Source organism: Ictalurus punctatus, chromosome 17 (assembly GCF_001660625.3).
Source record: "Ictalurus punctatus breed USDA103 chromosome 17, Coco_2.0, whole genome shotgun sequence".
Lineage (NCBI taxonomy): Eukaryota > Metazoa > Chordata > Actinopteri > Siluriformes > Ictaluridae > Ictalurus > Ictalurus punctatus.
This window is the reverse complement of record NC_030432.2, coordinates 20,085,911-20,108,394: the sequence shown is the minus strand read 5'-3', so window position 1 is coordinate 20,108,394 and position 22,484 is coordinate 20,085,911. Positions and strand designations below refer to the sequence as shown.

Sequence of the window (22,484 nt, the reverse complement as noted above, 5' to 3'; positions counted from 1 at the left end):
TCATTTTGTTTTACCAGTGGGAGAGCGAGATGCAGGACGTGTTGGAGGTCGTGGGGGTCGACAGAGACCGACGCAGCATCCAGAGCTGTGCAGGTACACACATGAATACACGCAAATACACACAGCAGAGATCTGTCAGTGAACTGTTATACAATATACTACAATTAAAAAGAAAATTATAATAAAAGAAGAAAAACCGAAGAGAAACCGCAAAGAAGCATAAACCCGTCTGTCCTGAAGGTGTCGGAGAACTGAAAGTTACAGCTTTACCTCTGACTGTTACAAAGTGCTGACACTGGAGACTCCTTCTGTAAACCTTAAATAAGCACATTTCTACTTGCAAAAAACTTCAGCACCATACAAATCCATACAAGTGAATGAGCTGTTACTATAGAAACAATAACTTATCCAAAATTCAGTTAAAATTGTAAATTACTTTTACTGCATGGATATGTTTGCAGCGTGTACGTGAATTGGTCTATTTATTCTCAACGGTATTCTTTATTTATGCCAGTAGATGCGATGATACAAAACAATTTTAAGAACTTGATGTTTAGGAAAACCACACAGAGTTGAATCTGCTTTATTTGAAAAAAATTATGTACAATGTTCCCTTCTAAATATGACACTATGTTATGACAGTAGTAGGCATAATTTTGGAGTTTTGGAATCGGACTGGTTTTATTTACGGTTTTGTCACATAAAACTGACAACCCTAATTATCGTGTTCTTTCCACTCATTATCCTCTTTATCAGTCGTGTTGATGTTTGTAGATTGTCAGATGTCATTCCCATGATTGTATTTAGCTTGTTAACAGAAGAGAAAAGTTTCTAAGGCTGGTATCCATCTCCTGTCTTGTCCTCAGTGTTGTGCAGATCAGGGATCAGCTCACTCCGAAGAGCAGATTCTTAATAAAGATGAACTGGACTCATATGTGGGGGAGGTGAGCGCGTACACGCACACACACATTTAGAATTGCTGAAATTTACTGTAATTACTGCAATTTACAAGGGCGTAGGTTCGCTCTCAATATTGGTAGGGACAAGGGGAAAAAAGGACTGTTTAATGCTGACAACCAACTGGTTTATTAAAATATAACATCTATATTTACATTAAGATCTTAAAGTATAAGATCTATATTTACATTTAAATACAAATTGTACAAAGCAACAGATCAAAGACTAAAAGAAAGTAAACTATGAAATTACTTGTTAACGGAAAAGAGAGAGAAAAAAAATGTTTTGCATCCAACATCAACATTCTTCATGATAGTCCTTGGTGTCTATTTAAACAATCCAAACAGCGACTAAAGCTACAGGAGGCATTCTTCCAATTATTGAAACCCTTTGTGCAGAAGGCAGGGTCATTCTTTTTTCCAAAGTGGTCTTTTTTATGGTGTATGCTTTGACACACTCAAAACAAAGAACCTTTTTCAGTGTTGGACTGTAGTGAAGCCATGAATACTGACTGTACCAGTTCACCTGAAACCGCAAAATCTTGTTTGGAAGTTGCTGTACTTGGATGAATTTTGGATCAGGCTGGTATGGCTTACTCCGATGTCCATGACACTGCTACACTGACTTGCTTCAGGATCATCCTCACTCACACTGACTGTCTCCTAAAGAGAAAACTAAACTTAATCTGGTCTGTATCAACATTTGCAAATTATTCTTTTGCATCCGGTGTGATAATAACTTGCAACTAAGTTAACATTAAAATAGGTAGACTATGGTACTTACAATACATGTAAATTGGTCATTTACAATTAATCCATGATAGCATATGAAGAGTTCATTTGCAAAAACAGACATCCACCATTTTAATTCATTTTCATAAATCATTTTTTAAATTGTGCATTCCAGCTAATACAAATCAAGCTGCAATTGGGTTGTTTTGATTACATTTATTTTCACTTAATTAAAACAACCCAACTGCAGTTTGATTGATATTACCTGGAATGCGCAATAAAAAACATGATTTTTAAATATTCATAAGAATGGAGATATCTGTTTTTGCAAATGAACTCTTCATATAGGCCTATGTTTAATCGCAGTATCATCTTAAGACCTCACCTGAAGCCCTGGAGGTCCAGCTGCTTCTCCCTCAAACTGCTCTACGGCATCTTTAGGCCTACTTGATTTCTGAGTTTCCTATGTGTAATAAAATGATGCACCGATGAAGATACATAGACATATATTTAAACTTTGGATCCCATTTATTTTTGAGGGAAATGTTAATATTGAGTGAATAGGATCTTATGTTGTTTTGATGTAAGATTTTTTACAAAACAAACTCATGACCAATATGTTGACTTTCAAAGGATATAATGTATATTTGCTGAACATCCTAAAGACTTTAATGCTGATGCCTCCCTACAATTCCAAAATATAATTCATAATTAGGATCTCACCTGAAACCTTGAAGATGCAGCTGTTTCATCCTGCTGCTGTGAAGTTAGGGTTAGCTTGCTAGTTAACGCTAGCTAACACGGTTAACTAACAAGAGTTGACATTACTTTCCGCGGTGCAAGGCTGGTGACATTTGGTCGCTAACAGGTTTTCATTTTAAATCAATGTGGCTACTGGACAGTTAGTTTACTACCTATTACTTACACTTTGGGTGGGGGAAAAGCTCCTGATGTCTCGTCATTTTTTGGTGGCATGATGTCTACAAAGTACAAAACGTGTTGTCATGGGAAAAATACTTTATGTATGCTGTGCCATGCATATGCCATGCCATGTACTCTACACTGGCAGTTCGATATTTGCACGTAAGGCAAACCTTCAGATAGCCCCTCCCTTTCAGCCAATTAAATGCTAGCATGCCTAAATCCTGGAGCTTCGGGGAGAGTATGCTATGGAATTTACATGACTTCACTCCAAAGATAATGTGAACGAGTTCACACAAATACTGGTAGGGATAATTCTGCCATCCCAAAATATTGGTAGGGATATGCCCCTACCGTTCATATTACACCATAACCCCCCCCCCCATTCAGAACATTAAAAAGTGCAATATGGCATCCCACAATGCTCTGTTGTAGGTCTGCTATTGTTTTTACTTTATGTTCAGCCCAATGGATCTATAATTCACAAACATATTTGATTTTCAAGATATCTAAGCTCATTAGAATTGATTTTTTTTTCTCACTAGAGTAATTTTGAATTGTTAATACACTTTAGATTGATTAGGTTGCGATTAGCGTTTTCTTACAAGCCGTGTAGAAGAGAGACGAGGAATTAGACATTTAGTTGGTGGTAAAACAAATGCAAATTTTACTCAAGATAAGTCCTGTCAACTTTACATCAGAAGGAAAGGAATTGTGATGAAGTTCATGTAGAAATTGGAAAAACAATATGCACTGAAGATTATGAGACCAACATTGACCTTTAAAAAAAAGTCTAATATATTAAAGTTCTCTGGGACTTATATATGAATAGTATAAGAACCATGTATGAGAGAATTTTTTAACAGCATCAATTTTAAGGATAAACAAACATTTTAAACATTTAAACCCAGCAGTTTGGATGATGTTGGTTTATAAAATCGGGATTTGGAATGACTGCTAACAGGGTACGAATTCTGGTGTGTAACACGGGGCATTTACTGTTTGACATAAACCAGCTGTCCCGATGTCTACACCTCATCAATATGCATTTGTGTGTGTATGTGTTTGTTTGTTTGTTTGTTTGTTTTTTGGGCTCCTCCAGACTTCCATTGATGGGATCCTGCAGTGGGCTTTTCACAACATTTCTCGGCCCCTTTCAGAGTCTCAGGGCTACTTCCAGTGACTCCACAATGCCTGTAAGACCTAATGATCTACAGGACAGGAAATACAACACACACACACACACACACACACACACACACACACACACACACACACTCTCAGCTCAGCAATCCTGAGACTTTTATGTAACAGGATGAAAGTCATTGTTTTGAAGATTCCTGCTGTATATATTTTTGTGTGTTGATGAAAGTTTGGGCTTTTATGATGGCAGGTAATGATTTAATCATATCCAGTATGGTTATATGTATTATTCCAGAACCTGTCTGAAGTTTTCCTCTTAAATATAAAACTTTTATGTAAATATAAATTCCCTGTACCCATGAGTTTCTTTATAGTAAGGGGAAAAACACTGATTTATGAGATTTACCACATTTCTATGAGAACACTATTTAATAATGAAAAGAACCTCTTTTACCTCCACAGAAAGTTTTCTGTAGCTGCTGATCAGACTTGTACAACAGTGAGAAGGAATTTCAGACCCACATCATGAATAGTTCTGGGATTTTTTTCATGAACTACCCTCTTCAGGTCACGTTACAGCGCGGACTCTGTTGTTGATTTGCTTGCATGTTTTGGGTCATTGTCCTGTTGCGTCCTCTCTGTTCTCTTATGCTTAAGGTGACAAGTTGTTACCATGGCATTCTCCTGTAAAGACCTTTTTAAAAATACAATACTGAATTCATTGTTTGCAATTTCTCCAAACCGTGGGGAAAGAAAGCAGACCCGAACCATGATTCACCTGCCACCATGCTTCACGGTTGGAATGAAGATTTGGTTTGACACCACAAAGGAAATCACTGCTCAAGTCAGCAAAACACATCTCCAGTTAGCAAAGACACACTGGATGTTCTACAACAGACAAAAAAAGTAGCAGCAATATGCATAATTCTGTGTTTTGAAAGAAAATCTCACCGCATACCAACAACAAAATCTTACCCATCCTAGTTTGGGGCTGCTTTGCTGTTTCTAAAGCTTCCAAACATCAAAACAGTAATTTCACATTTGTATCAAGGACTATTTTCAATACATTTCAAACTTTTCAATACAAATACATGCTCATGCAGGAGTTCTCAAATGTTTTGCAGCTACAGACCCCTTTATCCTTTGAAAAACCAAATTCCACAGACCACTTCAGCACAGATTTCTTTTTTTTTCATTTTTAACTATTTAAATATTAGCCTCATTATTTAAATGTGTACAGCAATATACTGGCTATTTAGAGATTTTTATTCCTGAAATTCACACACATACAACAAATTTTAGTCAGTTAAGTTCATTAGATTCAACTTGGCATTATTTATAGGCCTTTATTTAGTGCCATTATTTTCAGATCCTATGACTATGCTTCACAGACAAAACATGGAGAATTGTATGTCTAGAAGATTCTGTGTCACGATAAACTCACTATGTTCTCCTTCAAAAACTTAGCCTAAATGTTCTAGCTTTTAACTTGCTCAGTAATACAGGGGACATTCCCCAAACATATCATTAATCTTTGCACATAATGAAACATTTTTAAGGGATAATGGAGGATGTAGAAGACACAGAATTGTAGAGTGTATGACACATTTTTAAGAAAAGATTTTGAAGGCAAGTTTAACTAAGACATATTTCATGGGAATTTTACTGACGGTAATTAAATATGTGTAATTGAACCAAGTACTGGTGCATTCATATGTTGTTTTTTTTTTATACAGTTTTTGTTTTGTTTGAGCGTTATTTACCTCAGCTTATAAAGAGACATTAGCCAATCACAGATGCTTTCAGTTTGATTTATATTAGCTATAAAATGAAAGAATATTAAAATTCCCCAAATGTTTGCTTGCATGTGGATCTTGGACTTGATGGCACTTCTAAAAAAAATATTTATGTCCCGATGACAGAAAGGAGTGATGGTAAACTTCAAGCTTTATATGTCTGTTAATGTTTATCTCCTTGGTATGAATATAAATGGATTCTCTTAATCCCAAAGGTTCCCTAGTGTATGTGGTATTTCTAGGAAGTCTTAGTAAAAGTTCTCTCAAGGACACTTCATGGTGGAGAGAGAGAGAGAGAGAGAGAGAGAGAGAGAGAGAGAGAGAGCGAGAGCGAGAGAGAGAGTGAGCGAGAGCGAGCACATGTGGAATGTTAATGACAACCATGTGAATTTTGGGAATTTTGCATTGCCAGTTAGAGACTGATGGCCAAATATCTGCAGCTTTTGGATGAAAAAGACAGATGGGAAATGACTGCTCTGTCAGTTGGATTTGTGCTGATGGGTCTCATTTCTCTTTCAGGGGTTTTGAGGTATTTTTCTTCCACTGTCCAGGTGTTGTGTCAGAAAGGGGGCCAGATATATAACAGTCGCCATGGCTATGAGTTTTTTAAGACCCAACAAATACAGCATGAGGAATTCTGCGCAAGTCGTTAACTTTCAATGGAGCGTGAAGGAAAATGTTTTCATGTGACCAGATGTTTTTTTTTTTTTTTTTTTTTTTTTTTTTTTGGCAAGACAGTTGGTGTAGATCACCAGGAATTAAAATGTCAGTCTCCATGGTTCTGTTTTCTTCCATGCAGGAGCTAAAACACTGTTAAGGATTACAAGATGTGCTGTCCAAGAGATATATAGAGATGTCATGATTGATAAAAGAGGATCAGGAAAGTCTGGGTTTTGAGCCAGACGTGGTCAGTCAGAGTTGTACATGCAATAAATGATGGTTAAAGACATGCAATGGGGAAAAAAGCATGCAGAAATGAACCTGTTCAATGAAAGTATAGTGGAACAAAGTAGAAAAAATTAAATACGTTTGCCTGCAAGACAAATTCTGGGACATTGTCCTGTTGTGCCATAGAACTTCTATTAAAAGATCGCTAGTCTGACCCTCTTATTTTTTATACGGTTTTGCATTCATTGTCCCCTCAGTGATTTACAAGCTTTCCAAACCCTGAAGAAGTAAAGCGGGTCCAAACCACAATGCACCCACCATCGTGCTTCACAGTTGGGATGAGTGTGATATATTGTGAACAGTAATTTATTTAATATTTTCTTATTTACATTGCTGTTATTTTCTTGCTAATTTTATTTTATTTCATATTTCATCTTGCTGCTTTTATTTCATCATAAGGTCATCTGTCGTTCATCCTTAATGGGCAGGATCAGCTAATAATGAGTTACGTATGATTAAAACCACACTATTTCATCCACGCTTAATCTCAGCATATATGTTTTATGTATAGATGCGCTGATCCCACGTAGCCCGATTGAAGGAGGATCTTAGAATACAACCCCAATTGCAAAAAAGTTGGGACATTGTGTAAAATGTAAATAAATGTAAATAAATACAGAATGCAGTGATTTTTAAATCTCATAACCATTATTGGAATTGGGGTTGTAGAATAAAGGTGTTATATATGCAATATTTAACATTAATAAGGATAAGGATAATGAGCATAACAACAAGCAGTTCGTATTCCATAGCGTGTAAGGTTTGAAAAGGTTTACTATCTAGATTTTAGAAAATGAAAGTCAGCCATTAGCATGACGCCAGCCGTCAGGGTAAGAATGACACTAGAGTATAAAAATGAGCAGTTAGCATGATCCTAACTTATGGAAGCCAGGTGCTGATGACATCACTGTAAGAAAATGTGCAGTTAGCATGGACGTCATGAGCTGCAAAATGAAAAGCCTCAGCTCCAGCTCAGCTGTCAAATAAAACAGATCTGCTTTCAACATGCAGAAGAGAAATAGTTTATAATGTAAGCACAAGCATTCTGTAGTCTCGGATGTGTTAAGCGGCGGAGAAAAAATAAAAGTGACTGCTGGAGCTAATGAAAATGAGATGTTCAGTTTTTGGCTTTGGTTTTGGGATGTTTTAAATTTTCACCTACTAAACCTTTCACTGAAGAATGTGAGATAGCTACTGGTGAGTTGGAGTTTATATATGCTTGATTCTTCTGAAGTGTCTGGAATTTCCAGCAAACCAGTAAATGAAAACACAAATACAAAACTCCATCACCAATCAAACAGGTCAAACAGGTGGGAAGCAGGAACAGCTTCCTTATTACTTGCCTAATCTGATCAGCGTATATTTGAGATTTTCTCAGTAATTGCTTTGCTGCTGTAGTATTTTCTTCAGAACAACGTGTTTAGGATGTTGCGTCATTAGCGCTCGGGATGTGTTTTACTTTAATAAATTTAATACATTTGTTTTGCTTTGTTTTGTTTTAATAAGGGTTTACGGAAATGTACAGAAACTCAGGACTATTGTAGGAAATGCTTTTCCATCTACCTGGATTTTCATGTACACCACATTTCTTGTTCCTGTGAACGATTTACAACCAAATGACTTTGCGTCCTGCTGGATAAATAAGGCTTAATGTTTGTGATTTAAAAAGAATTAAACTTAAAACATCTTTGCAGGTTAAAAAAAAAGAAGTACAATGTTGGCTTTGATGGCACAAAAAAGGAGCAATAAATCAACATAAACCTGTTTTAATAATAATAATAATAATAATAATAATAATAATAATAATAATAATAATATCTATCTTACATCTTTGTCTATCTATCTATCTATCTATTTATCTATCTATCTATTTATTTGTATAGCACCATTCATATGCAAAATGCAGTTCAGAAATAATTACAAAGCAACATGAGAAAAACAAGAAAGGAAATCATAAGAAAAACAAGTTTGAAGGAGAGAAATGAAAAGGAAGACATCATAAACAAAACAGAGTGCATAAAATGTGTCAAAATTTGTCTATTAGTTCCTGGTCATGCAGAATAAATATCTTAGCAAGTAACAATATCTGAAAAATTGGCAAATTTATCCAATTTTTCTTCTTTTTGTTGATGTTATTATTATTATTATTATTATTATTATTATTATTATTGTTGTTGTTGTTGTTATTATTATATTTAGAATCATATTTTTGTTTGATTCTAATAATAATTTATCTGTAATACTGGATACATTTGACTATAATTAAGATTCACTTTCACATTATGCTTGCTAAGATTTATTTTTAGCAATGCAATTAATAACGGGGAAAAAGCTGTTCCTGTTTTCAGGCAGCATTGAAAGCCACTTTGGATAGAGAGATGGATGGATGGATGGATGGATGGATGGATGGATGGAGGGATGGATGGATGGAGGGAGGGATGGATGGATGGATAGAGGGATGGATGAAGGGAGGGATGGATGGAGGGATGAATGGATAGAGGGATGGAGGGATGAATGGATGGAGGGATGGATGGATAGAGAGATAGATGGATGGATCCACAGTAATCTGTTTTGGATCAAAGTTAAATGACAACATGTAAATCCTGCAGTTCTGAATTCAACCATATGGTCTGAATTTGGGAGAAATAAAGCACTCGAATTGAATGTGTATGTGGACCTGGGGATTGTTTTACACTTTGAAAAAAAAAAAAACCCAACAACTTCAATGCAGATGATCTGATTACATACCAGATATGTTTCACAAATTCTCAGGGATTGTATTTGGCTCAGGCGTGAAATTCCTGATATTTCCCTCTGTTTGTTTTCTTTATAGCTGTAGAGCCAAGAGTCTGTCGGTATGCAGCGTCTTTCAGCACTCGTCTATAAAAAGACACTGCATGGCACTACAGCTATGAAGAAAACAAACAAACGGAAACCTCAAGCTTGGCATTTTAGCCGTGTTTTTAAACTGAGCTGCCAGCTCACCCTATAATCGTTTAATTACTAAATGAATTATTAATTAAACTGATTAACCTAGTTTAATTACTGGATTACTATCACGACACAAATGCATTTTCTCACTTTGGGAACTGAAATTCTGACTAGGAAGTGCTCATAAATAGCACAGCACAGCAGTTGGACGTAGGATGTTGGAATTTGGTGTGTTTTTTCTCTGGCACAGATCTCATATTTCTAAAATAGCCGTTGGAACCATCAACCAACGTAGCCACCAGCAGCCAATCAAAATGAATCAACCAGTAATGAAACTAGCTAAAAGTCAACACTTTTAGGGGAAAAAAGGTTCTACAGGGCTCTAGGCTTTGGTTCTCTAGGAGACCCTTTAAGGGGTTCTCTGAAACTCTTTCAAAGAGGGGTGTTTTTAAGAAGTGATGAACCATGTGTTTCCACTGAGACCTTGAGAACTTCTGAGCGATGCAAGGCATCATGGGAGCTTTGGGCCATGCACAGGCTCATCTTTAACCCTGGAACAAGTCCATATACATACAGTATTATCAGCTTTGACACTTGGTGAACCATCTCCTCTCGTGGACTTTGAGAGTGATTGCCAAATGTTTCGATCTGAAAACGCTTCCTGTAATGTGTTATGGGCCGTGACCCTGACATTCCTCCACATGTTCCCACACTTTGCCAATTTGTTTGCCTTCACAAAACTTCGACGTGCAGTCCAAAGTGCAAATTCCCGAGAATTAGCCGGATCCACTTGACATGAAAGGATATGAATGGTCAGGGTTAGAGTGAGGGCGTCATTAGCATTCGCGACTTAATTTTGTTCAAATAAAAGTCGCACTGGTTTTAATTTTGCGTGAAACAGATATCCGATTGTGTTTAGGGCTGGTGTGAGCACTGACCCCATGTTGATGTTTCATTGTTATGAAGAGGAAGCAGTGTTACATACTCGCTCCGTGCCGAAGCAAAATATGCTGCTATGTACAGTGGGGGGAAATAAGTATTGAACGCATCAACATTTTTTCAATAAATATATTTCCAATGAGGTTATTCACATGAAATTTTCACCAGACTTTGGTATTAACTCAAGAAATCCACACATATAAAGAAATCCAATAAATGAAGTTATGTGTAATAAAGTGGAAGTTGACGCGTTCGATACTTATTTCCCCCACTGTATGTGTGAAAAACAAGGACTAGCTAAAGGCAAAATGATTAAGTGTTACCCTGTTTACATTAGCGAGAGGCAAAGTGACAGATGATCGTTCATTTTCTTTGTACATGCACAGCAATGAGCTGCGATTTCATCAGCAAACAATAGAATATCTTTATTCTCATTGTATAAGTACAACAAAACTGGGTTTACAACTTCCTTACTAGATGGTATATAAGTAATAATCAAAAAAAGAGTATATACTGTATACTATGTGTTCAACTGTAGCAATGAAGTAACATTACAGTCAGTATAAACAGCATAAACAGTATAAACTGTTGGCTGTAATACTGTAACAGTATAAACAGTGTTAGCTGTAATACTGTAACAGTATAAACAGTATAAACAGTGTTGGCTGTAATACGGTAACAGTATAAACAGTATAAACAGTGTTGGCTGTAATACTGTAACAGTGTAAACAGTATAAACAGTCTTGGCTGTAATACTGTAACAGTATAAACAGTATAAACAGTCTTGGCTGTAATACTGTAACAGTATAAACAGTATAAACAGTGTTGGCTGTAATACTGTAACAGTGTAAATAGTATAAACAGTGTTGGCTGTAATACTGTAACAGTATAAACAGTATAAATAGTGTTGGCTGTAATACTGTAACAGTATAAACAGTATAAACTGTTGGCTGTAATACTGTAACAGTATAAACTGTGTTGGCTGTAATACTGTAACAGTATAAACAGTGTTGGCTGTAATACTGTAACAGTATAAACAGTGTTGGCTGTAATACTGTAACAGTGTAAACAGTATTGTCTGTAATATTGTAACAGTATAAACAGTGTTGTCTGTAATACTGTAACAGTGTAAACAGTATAAACAGTGTTGGCTGTAATACTGTAACAGTGTAAACAGTATAAACAGTGTTAGCTGTAATACTGTAACAGTATAAACAGTGTTAGCTGTAATACTGTAACAGTATAAACAGTATAAATAGTGTTGGCTGTAATACTGTAACAGTATAAACTGTTGGCTGTAATACTGTAACAGTATAAACAGTGTTGGCTGTAATACTGTAACAGTGTAAACAGTATAAACAGTGTTGGCTGTAATACTGTAACAGTGTAAACAGTATAAATTGTGTTGGCTGTAATACTGTAACAGTATAAACTGTGTTGGCTGTAATACTGTAACAGCTCAGATGGACAAAACAGCAACAAAACCAGTACAGTACAGTATGCAAAGGTAGATATGGAGTCTTCGTAAATAACACAGTGTGGATAAATGAGATCTGAGGTTATTAACTACAGCAGCTGTCACTGTGTTGTAGTGCAACCCTTAGATGTGACAGTGATGGGTAACAGTTTCTTGTTCAGAAGGATGATTCAAATTTCAAGGTGCAAATGTAGGAAGGTTCTTTTAAGTGCATGGTTATAGACATTGAATATGAGCATCAGCAGTGCAGAGAGTACGCACAGTGACATGTTACTGTGTAGCTTATAGGTGTCATAGTGCATTGTGTTTGAAAGACAAACAACAAAGCAACTGCACAACAAGTGACCTCTGAAGTGAAAGTTTCTAACTTCTGTGCAGTTTTTTGGAGAGCAGAGTATTTTTGTGAATTTTTTTAACAAAAGAGCAAAATGTTAAACAATAAAGGCAATTTTTCACAGCCTTCTTTGCTCATATTTACAATATTTGCCAATATTAGTGGAGGGCGCTGTAAGTACATATTCCTCCCTCTGAAAAAAATTAGAACATCTCTGAAATGATGTTTTATACAGATTTACACCATATAGCTGTTGTTGATTAATTTTCCATAACAGCAGCTCTGACAATAGTGCTTGCTGTAGTTTAAATGATAGACAGATTTAAAAATGTGATGTTATTTAGCAATGAATATTGTATAATCTGTTGGCAGGGTGAGGTTTTCTGTAAGGAAGTGTTTATTTAAGATTTAAGGAAGCAGTCTCCAGTGTCAGCACTTTGTAACAGTCAGAGGTAATGCTGTAACTGTAAGTTTCTCAACATCTTCAGGGCAGAGGAGTTTACGCTTCTTTTTGCGGTTTCTCTGTAACATGATGTAACAAGCTGCGATTTTTTTTGTCTGGAGAGGGAACGACTGTTTATAGCTGCTATAACGTAAGTGAGAACAGGAACTAATTTGTTTCGCAGACATTCGCAAACATTAAATAGCCGTCTTTGATTACTTTCTCCTAACAGCACGCCCCACTGTGCTTTATTTCTTACTTACAGGTATCTTTTTCTCTGAAGGCTGAATTTATTTATTTGGCAGATGTTACGAATGACTCTGATCGCTGCCAGATGATTAACATATTTTCATGTGAGCTAGATTTGAAGGTATTAGATGTAACTGCTTCCTGAAACGGAAGCTCAGAGCTTCATGCCAGTCTGTTATCGGTGCTTAATGTAACCCGCCTTCCGTGAAAACACACCGATGTCAATATCAGCCCACACGCAGAGTCAGTAAACTCTGTAAGCTTATTTAGTTACTGCAGTCTAACAGGAGTTCATGTGAACACAGCCACTGGCAAAATCTCTCTCATTCTCTCATGAGAATAATGGGAAGAAGATCAGGTTTCTGATTATAGAAAGGTATCTAGCCTTCCTTGTTGGTTGGGTTGCCAGTTGTTCAAATGCAAAATTAAATCATAAAAAATTTATTAAGAAAAAAATCATTGTATTATTATTCTTTATGTTTAAACTTAAGCTTAAAATTATGCAGACTTTTATAACTCATTCTTCTTCATAGTTACCCAACAAACGTTGATCTAATTTAAAAAATTAACTAGTTTAAATAAATTATTCAATTTTCTAGTAGCAGCATTATATTTCTATCATGTCATAATATTTGAATTTTCGTTTTGTAATTTTATAATCTAATATTTTTATTGTTTACGAAGGTAATTAAGAGTACTGGTTTTTCTTGCTTGTAAATAAGTATTTATTTTATCCATCCATCCATATTCTGTACCGCTTATCCTACACAGGGTCACGGGGAGCCTGGAGCCTATCACAGGGGACTTGGCGCACAAGGCAGGGGAAACCCTGGAGGGGGTTCCAACCCATCGCAGGGCACGATCACACACCCATTCACACAATACGGACAATTTGGAAACGCCAATCAGCCTACAATGCATGTCTTTGAACTGGGGGAGGAAACTGGAGTACCTGGAGGAAACCCCAGAAGCACAGGGAGAACATGCAAACTCCATGCACATGGGGCAGAGGTGGGAATCGAACTCCCAACCCTGGTGCTGTGAGGCAAACATGCTAACCATAATGCATTGCTATTCTTTTTCATATTTAATAAAAAAAAAATTATTAAATGATTTTCATATTCATTGTTTCATATCCTTTTATTTTCTTTTTAAATCATATTAATAATGTCATTCAAAACACTGAGAGCAGCTTGAATGCTTTACTAAAATGTAGTAATAAGCTGGGTGCATGTGTAAATTGTTTTTCATTCTGTTAAGTTTGTTTAAGGCCTGTTTTGAAATGTTCCCGTTTCAGCTCGTTATCACGAAGCCCTGGGGTTCGTTTCAGTTAAAATAGCTCCTCTATTCACGGAAATTCTTCCACGGGGGTAAAAATAGCTTTGCAGTGCTGACACACAATAGTTCCCTTCTAAAGAGCATGACAAAGGCCTGTTTTCATTTCACACACAGCCGACTCTGTCTCTGCCCCAGAACACGCGTGTTTAATCTTACACATGTCAAAAACAGTCGAAATGGTTAACGTCACTGTCACGCTGCATTCTTGCAGAGCAGGTCGACTCAGTGGTCCGATTGTTCAAAGAGGGTGACATGCTGCATCTATGGTTAAATGCTCTGTTCATATTATAGCTATAATTATGTTTTAGCTCAGGGGGAAAAACTTCTTTTTAGACATCCCATTGTAAATCTCATACATAATGACTGGAACTATGATGAACTGAGGTTTTTACAGTAGACCAATGTTTTGATGCATTGTGTCTGGGTGTGTGTGTGTGTGTGTGTGTGTGTGTGTGTGTGTGTGTGTGTGTGTGTGTGTGTGTGTGTGTGTGTGTGTGTATTTCTCAAAGGAATAATTTAGAGGAAAATCACATGTACACAATTTTGCTATCATCCCAAACGTAGTCGATCAACCAAGACATGTTTGGTGTCTGAGGATTGGTTTCATTGAGGTTTGGTTTAACTGAGGTTTGGGTGCTGGAACTAATCTGTCACCCAGACATTAACTACATTTGAGATACATGGGATATGTAGAATATTATTATTAGATTGTACATGAATAAAAAACAGTGTGGTGCTATTATAGTAAAATAATCAACAATGAGGCTGTGGGATGAAGCAGAGTTACTGTCACAAACTTGAATTTTCATGTAATAGAATATCTCAAAGTTTTATTCATTTTATACCACAGTGATTGTCCAACGATTAAAATTAATATATATATATATATATATATATATGTATATATATATATATATATATATATATATATATATATATATATTAATTAAAAGAATGACCTTCTAATCCAGTTAAATTTAGTTAGTTCAATTAGTTGCAAAATGTTTCTCCAGTCTTTTATTGCCCCGTCCCAACTTTTTTGAAATGTGTTGTGGCCTTCAAATTTAAAATTGCCTTATTTGTTCCTTTAAATGGTACATGTTCTCTATGTTCTATTGTGAATAACATATGGGTTTATGAGATTTGCAAGTCATTGCATTCTGTTTTTATTTACATTTTACACAGCGTCCCAACTTTTTTGGAATCGGGGTTGTAATATTAAGCTGAATGCATACATACCCCCCGTCCCCCCGCCCCTGCTCTCCCTCTCTTTTTCTGCTGCCCTGGTGGTCAAAGCCACCGAGTTGGAGCTATGTGCTGACTCAGTGACAGAGACGCACACCGCTGTTTGTTCAGGGCCACTAATGGAGGCCTGCATTAACGTCATTGTCCCAGTGGAAAAACATTTCACACTGATCCTGTCTGATATCACACAGATTACACAGCAATGTTCGTGTTAATGATTGACTTCTCACTGGGTTTTTTTTTTTACACAGAAGAAAAGAAGAGAACTACAGCGAATGCCTGAGACTTGTGTGATCTTAAGTTTTAATTTCTGCTCCATAATTCCAAACTGAATATTATCATTTATGAGAGGAAGCTGGCAGAGATCATGTTTACGGGGAAAACTGTGTGTCTTGGAAGTGACTGTGCTGACTGAGGCAATACTTTATTTAATGGATGAATATTAAAATTATACTGCTGAATTCTCAGCAAAAAAGAAAGGAGGAACGAAGAAAAGCATCTGGGAATGAACGTGATTCGTGTCAAAATGTATTTTTTAAATTTGGAACTATAAATATCTCCGCTATCAGGGGAAGGACAGAAAGAATAGAGACAGAGTTTAACCCAGTGCTGAGAGATGATGATATTTTGGTGAAGATGATGATGATAATAAATATGCTAGGTATACACACATGAGTCAATATCAATAACATTATTTGCCGTATAACACTAGTATCATTCATTTACAAAAAATGGACTCATTAAGAGGGATGTAGTTTATCAGAACAATGCAGGAACACTGTTTTAAACCAAACAACTGTTTAATAAACCTTATAATACAGTAACTTTTTTGTGATTGCATTTATATACCACAATAGCTCAGTTCTGTTTATTTCTCCTTCCCTGAGAAATTTAATTAACGATTGGTTTTATGAAGGAAACAGAGCTGTTTTAATGTGATATCATGTGATACACTGCTTGTTTTCAGTCCAAATAGCTTGATTTCAATATACAGTGCCCTCCACTAATATTGGCACCCCCTGTAAATATGAGAAAAGAAGGCTGTGAAAATTTGTCTTTATTGTTTAACCTTTTGATATTTTGTTTAAAAAAAAATCACAAAAATACTCTGCTCTCATGGATATCAAACAGTTGCAAACATAATACAGGTTTATAAAAAAATATCTTTGTTAAATATAGGTGTACAACAATTATTGGCACCCTTTTAGTCAATACTTTGTGCTGCCTCCTTTTGCCAAGATAACAACTCTGAGTCTTCTCCTATAATGCCTGATGAGGTTGGAGAATACATGGCAAGGGATCTGAGACCGTTCCTCCATACAGAATCTCTCCAGATCCTTTACATTTTGAGGTCCATGCTGGTGGACTCTCCTCTTCAGTTCACCCCACAGGTTTTCTATGGGTTACAAGTCATGGGACTGGGATGGCCATAGCAGGACCTTGATTTTGTGGTCAGTAAACCATTTTTGTGTTGATTTTGATGTATGTTTTGGATCATTGTTCTGCTGGAAGATCCAACCACGGCCCATTTCAAGCTTTCTGGCAGAGGCAGTCAGGTTTTCATTTAATATCTGTTGATATTTGAGTCCATTCTGCCATGTATTCTAACAAAATGTCCCGGTCCTCTGGCAGAAAAACAGCCCCAAAATATTAAAGATCCAGCACCATATTTAACTGTGGGCATGAGCTACTTCTCACTATGGCTACTTCTCTTTGTGCACCAAAACCACCTCTGGTGTTTATAGCCGAAAAGCTCTATTTTGACTATAGAACCTGATCCCATTTGAAGTTCCAGTAGTGTCTGACAAACTGAAGGCACTTGAGTTTGTTTTTGGATGAGAGTAGAAACTTTTTTACTTGAAACCCTTCCAAACAACTTGTAGTTTTGGAGACTTTCTGACCCCAAGACGCAACTAACTTCTGCAATTCTCCAGCTGTGATCCTTGGAGATTTTTTGGCCACTCGAACCATCCTCTTCACAGTGCGTTGAGACGACATACACAAGCTTCCAATTCCAGGTTGATTCATAACATTTCCAGTTGACTGGAACTTCTTAATTATTGCCCTGAAGGAAAAACTCCCTAAGATGATGTGAGGAAGAAACCTTAAGAGGAACCAGACTTAGAAGGGAACCCATCCTCATCTGGGTAACACCGGATAGTGTGAAAAAGTTCATTATGATTTTATATGAAGTCTGTTTGAGCTTAGAAGCAGCCGTAGTCCCAGCAATCTGGAATTGGAGTGGATGAGAGCTCCACCCAGAGGTAGGACATCCGAAACGGATCAGGCAGGTCCGGAGAGCAGAAAGAATCAGGATCTCTAGTATCTCCATAAAATCGTGTGTGGCTCGACAGGAGGAGAGAGGGAGAGAAGAGGACCGTGCTTAGCGTAACAGAAAGTCTAGTCATGGTAGGCTTGAGTAAACAAATGCATGTTAAGCCTAGACTTAAACACTGAGACTGTGTCTGAGTCCCGAACACTAATTGGAAGACTGTTCCGTAACTGTGGGGCTTTAAAAGAGAAAGCTCTTCCCCCTGCTGTAGCCTTTGCTATTCAAGGTACCATCAACTAGCCTGCATCTTTTGATCTAAGTGGCCGTGGCGGCTCATAGAAAACCAAAAGGTCGCTTAGATACTGTGGTGCGAGACCATTTAGTGCTTTATAGGTTAATAATAGTATTTTATAATCAATGCGAGATTTCACTGGGAGCAGTGTTGATAAGATCGGGGTGAAGTGGTTGTATCTTCTGGTTCTAGTTAGGACTCTAGCAGCTGCATTCTGGACTAACTGGAATTTGTTTATGCTCCTACTGGAACATCCAGACAGTAAGGCATTACAGTAATCTAGTCTAGAGGTGACGAAAGCATGAACTAATATTTCTGCATCATGTAGTGACGTTATATTTCTTATCTTAGAAATATTTCTGAGATGAAAGAAGGCTATCCTAGTAATATTATCCACATGAGCATCAAATGAAAGACTGGAGTCAATAATCACACCAAGGTCTTTTACTGGTGTACATGATGAAACAGAAAGATCATCCAGAGTTACTATGTGATCAGAAAGCTTACTTCTAGCTACACATTCCTCAACTTTATTAAGCTGCTGTCTGTCCTCTAGCTTCGCTGAAACATACAACTGTGTATCATCAGCATAACAGTGGAAGCTAATTCCATGTTTATGAATAATTTGACCTAGAGGTAGCATATATAAAGTAAAAAGCAGTGGGCCTAAAACAGAACCTTGTGGAACACCAAATTTAACCTCGGTATGCGTGGAAAAGTCTCCATTTACACCTATGTACTGACAACAATTGGTCAAATAAGACCTGAGCCTGGAGAGGACTGTTCCCTTAATGCCAACAACATTTTCTAGTATATTTTATAGTATGATCTATAGTATCAAAAGCTGCACTAAGGTCAAGTAACGCAAGCAGCAAGACACAACCCTGATCAGAGGCCAGTAGTAGGTCGTTTACTACATTTAACCATACTTTAACAATCAATGGGAATATACTTCAAATATATTATTCTCATATGAATATTTTGATGAATGAGTATTTTTGTGATTTTTTTTAACAAAAGATCAAAAAAGTTAAACAATAAAGACAAATTTTCACAGCCTTCTTTGCTCATATTTACCAAGGGTGCCAATATTAGTGGAGGGCACTGTAAAAGTAAGCTTTGAGGAGTGGGAGGCCACACCTCCTTCACTGGAACTGACTGGCATTGAGGTCACACCTCCTTCACTACAATAGGCACGTTTTATATTTGGTAAATATTAAGATGGTGCACTGATTACCCAATACCAACTGTAGTTGAGATACTGAGGAAGAGTGAACAAGTTCAAATCCTGTAGTGACAAGCATGCATTCCTGACGATAAGGAACTGATTTAATATTCTCATACTTAGTGAAAGATCAGTCCCTCCTCATATTTGTAGAGACTTGCCAATGACCGACATTCTTTACTCACACCTGCAACTACACATGGATGTGTGTTTTTTTTCCCATTGAGTCATGCTCTCTCAGGCCTGACTGGAAATACCCACGTTATCAATCAGACTCATTGCTGCAATGTTTATATGTTGCTCAACATCTGGAGTGGGGCAGATTCATACAAATGACACATTCCTACTGTCTGCTGCTGTGAACTGGTTCAGATTATTTCCCACAGAGTCACACAACATCTGACACTTCTTAGCAATTACACATATTATATAGAAAATGAATCAACACTTTCTGACCAATTAGAATTGGTTAGATATCAGATCTATATGTAGAGAATTCCAGTGTGTACACGGTGTAGTGGCTAAACTCCGAAGTGGATTTTTTGATAGAGTTTAAGTGTTCTGAAGAATGAATGCGGTGGTGGTTTGGGACAATGGGTGTAATTTTAGAAAGGTCATTGAGTGTGTGTTTGCTTTGTGTAAAAAGCGACCGAAAGACCAAAAGAATCACAGAAAAAAGGTTGCTATGGTGGGTCTCTGATTTGAATGAGTGGTATAGGGCTTGTATAACCTTCTTAATTACTTTCAGGTAACGAATAAGCTTGTACGTCTGTCATTGAAATGTGAGACAACCGTGAATGAATAGGCTACCACTATTGTTATACGACTAGATTAAAGGTGAACAGTTAACACATTTTCTTACAGGTGAGAAAGCAGTCTTCAACACTGAGAAGGATGCATTTGCTTGAATTGTTTTCTTTGTTCTTGGCATTTCTAGAATTCAAGACTATTTACATTTTTTTTTTTTTATGTAATGTATTGTAGCACAGCAGCATCGTAAATGCCACTGGGGGTAAATTGCATATCTGTACTGGTAGCCTGTTGATAAAATGGCCCATCCTGCTTCCATTGTATCCTACATATTTATGAGCTTGCTAGCAATAGGTTAAGGAATATATTCATTATGTTGTGTGTTTTTTTTTCTTTAAGCAGCAGTTTGGACCAGAAAATATAAGCAGAAACTTGGAAAGTAAGAAAAGCCTCTTATATGGCAATACTGCTAATCATTTAAAATATATATTTATTATTATTATTATTATTATTATTATTATTATTATATAAACTAACAGAGAATATATATTACAGATTAGCATTTAGAAACAGAAGGCCAAGTCAAGTCAAGTGGCCTGATTGGAATGTGCAAATTAATACAGAGATGAGCCACAAACATTCTGGAACCAAAATTAACCTTTACCAAAGTGATGGAAAAGCCAAAGTGTGGAGAACGAAAGGATCTACTCTATGATCAAAACATACAAGCTCATCTGTGAATCATGGTGGAGGTAGTGTCATGGTTTGAGCTTGCATGGCTGCATCTGGAACATTCTCACTAATCTTTATTGATGATGGAACTCATGATGGTAGCAGCAGAATGAATTCAGAAGTTTACAGGAACATTTTGTCTGTAATTTACAGAGAAATGCATCCAATCTAATTGGGAGGAACTTCATCATGAATCAGCAAAGGACTTCATCAGGCAAAAAGTAGAAGGTTTTAGACTGACCAAGTCAATCACCAGATCTTAATCAAATTGGGCATCAATCATTTCTCCCTCTGAAGAGGAGACTGAAGGGAGAACAGCCCCCCGCCCCCCAAAAACAAAAACAATAACGACAACAAAAGACAAACAAACAAACGACTGTGCTAAAAGCATGGAAAAGCACCACAAAAGAAAAATGCCACAGTTTGGTGATGTCAGTGGTTCGCCAATTTGATGCAGTTATTGCAAACAAATGACATGCAACCAAATATTAAGGTATTATTTACTTTAATTTAATTTAAGACTATATGTTCCTATACTTTTGGCAAAAACTTTATGGTTTTAACATCCTCTGAAGTGTGTGTTACGTAGAAAAGCAGCGTATTTTATAAAAGTATCAATTATACCTGCTTTATTAGATTTTGTTTGTATATTGTGATGTATTAATCAATGCATCAATATAAAGTCATATTGCCCAGCCATAGCTTGAAATAATATATTTTTTGAAGCACTTAAAATCGTCAAAATTATGTAGTCATTAAATCAAGTAGTCACAAACGTACAGTTTTTTACCCCTTACCACAAATAAGGGGCAGTCAAAGCAATTTCTGTGCAAAATTTGGTTAGATTTCCACTACAACTGGCTCTATAAAAATCTATTTTAAACTCCTTGTGTGTTTCCCTTTCTTTATCTTGGCTTTCATTCAAGGCTTTATCTTGATCCTGTTCTTGGTCCCTGACTTATTGAACTAGCATGAGGAAATGTTTGACTACAAAGCACTTCTATGAGCTGCTTGGGATAAGGGTGTCTGACTTCTTGGAGGATAAACATCATACTTTTTGCTCCATCCAATGCTGTACAGTGACATTTTGGTACACTTATAGCCTGTACACAAGTGTATGTGTTTATATTCTGTCCCAAGTTGCACCTGATCTATATTCTGTGTGTGTGTGTGTGTGTGTGTGTGTGTGTGTGTGTATATATCCCCTACAGTTTAGTGCATTTGTATAGTTGTTTCTTTTAACGTATTTTATTTATTTTTTCTGCTATGTTGTCTTTTGTTTTATATGCTTGATTGTCTCCTGTTGGAATTTCCCACCTGGGATTAGTAAAGTGTTATCTTATCTTACAAATGTAAACAGAGTAATAAATGTCTAGGTTTGGACAGTTCTCATATAACAAATGTATTCTAAAATACTGAAGGTGTACTGAATGGCTTTGCTTGTATGTATTTGTTTTCCATTTACTACTTTTTATTTTATTTGAGGTATTTTTGGGTCCGTTAATGTCATTTCTCTTTGTGCAGCTGTTCACCCAAAATGACTGAATTCTATTACATGTTTTTTGAGAGAAAATCTCATCAATCTCCTAATATAATTATTATTTTTAAGTCAGGTCTGTTAGCTTGTAAGCTAACTTTACATTATAATCTTTCTAACCGACACCAACGGCCGCCCCCTCCCCCTTTTCAAATTTATTTCTCGCTCAAGCGCGCGCGGCGTTCCATTACGATCCCTGAGGGAGATAAGCAGGGAGAGAAAGAG

General features: G+C 36.6%; 1 protein-coding gene across 3 annotated transcripts in view; it reads left to right on the top strand.

Moving 5' to 3' along the window:
* The window catches only part of aire (autoimmune regulator), a 16,477-nt gene extending 8,780 nt beyond the window's left edge, over positions 1-7,697 (top strand). For 2 of the 3 annotated variants that reach the window (XM_053687333.1, XM_017491319.3), the window contains exons 12-15: positions 18-93; positions 867-944; positions 3,712-3,805; positions 4,215-7,697. In XM_053687333.1, coding sequence (XP_053543308.1) covers positions 18-93; positions 867-944; positions 3,712-3,792 — 235 coding nt within the window. In that variant the 3' untranslated portion in view covers positions 3,793-3,805; positions 4,215-7,697. Of the gene's footprint in view, positions 1-17; positions 94-866; positions 945-3,711; positions 3,806-4,214 lie in introns of those variants that run through there. The other variant, XR_008398221.1, reaches the window with a different exon arrangement.
* Positions 7,698-22,484: the final 14,787 nt, after the last annotated feature.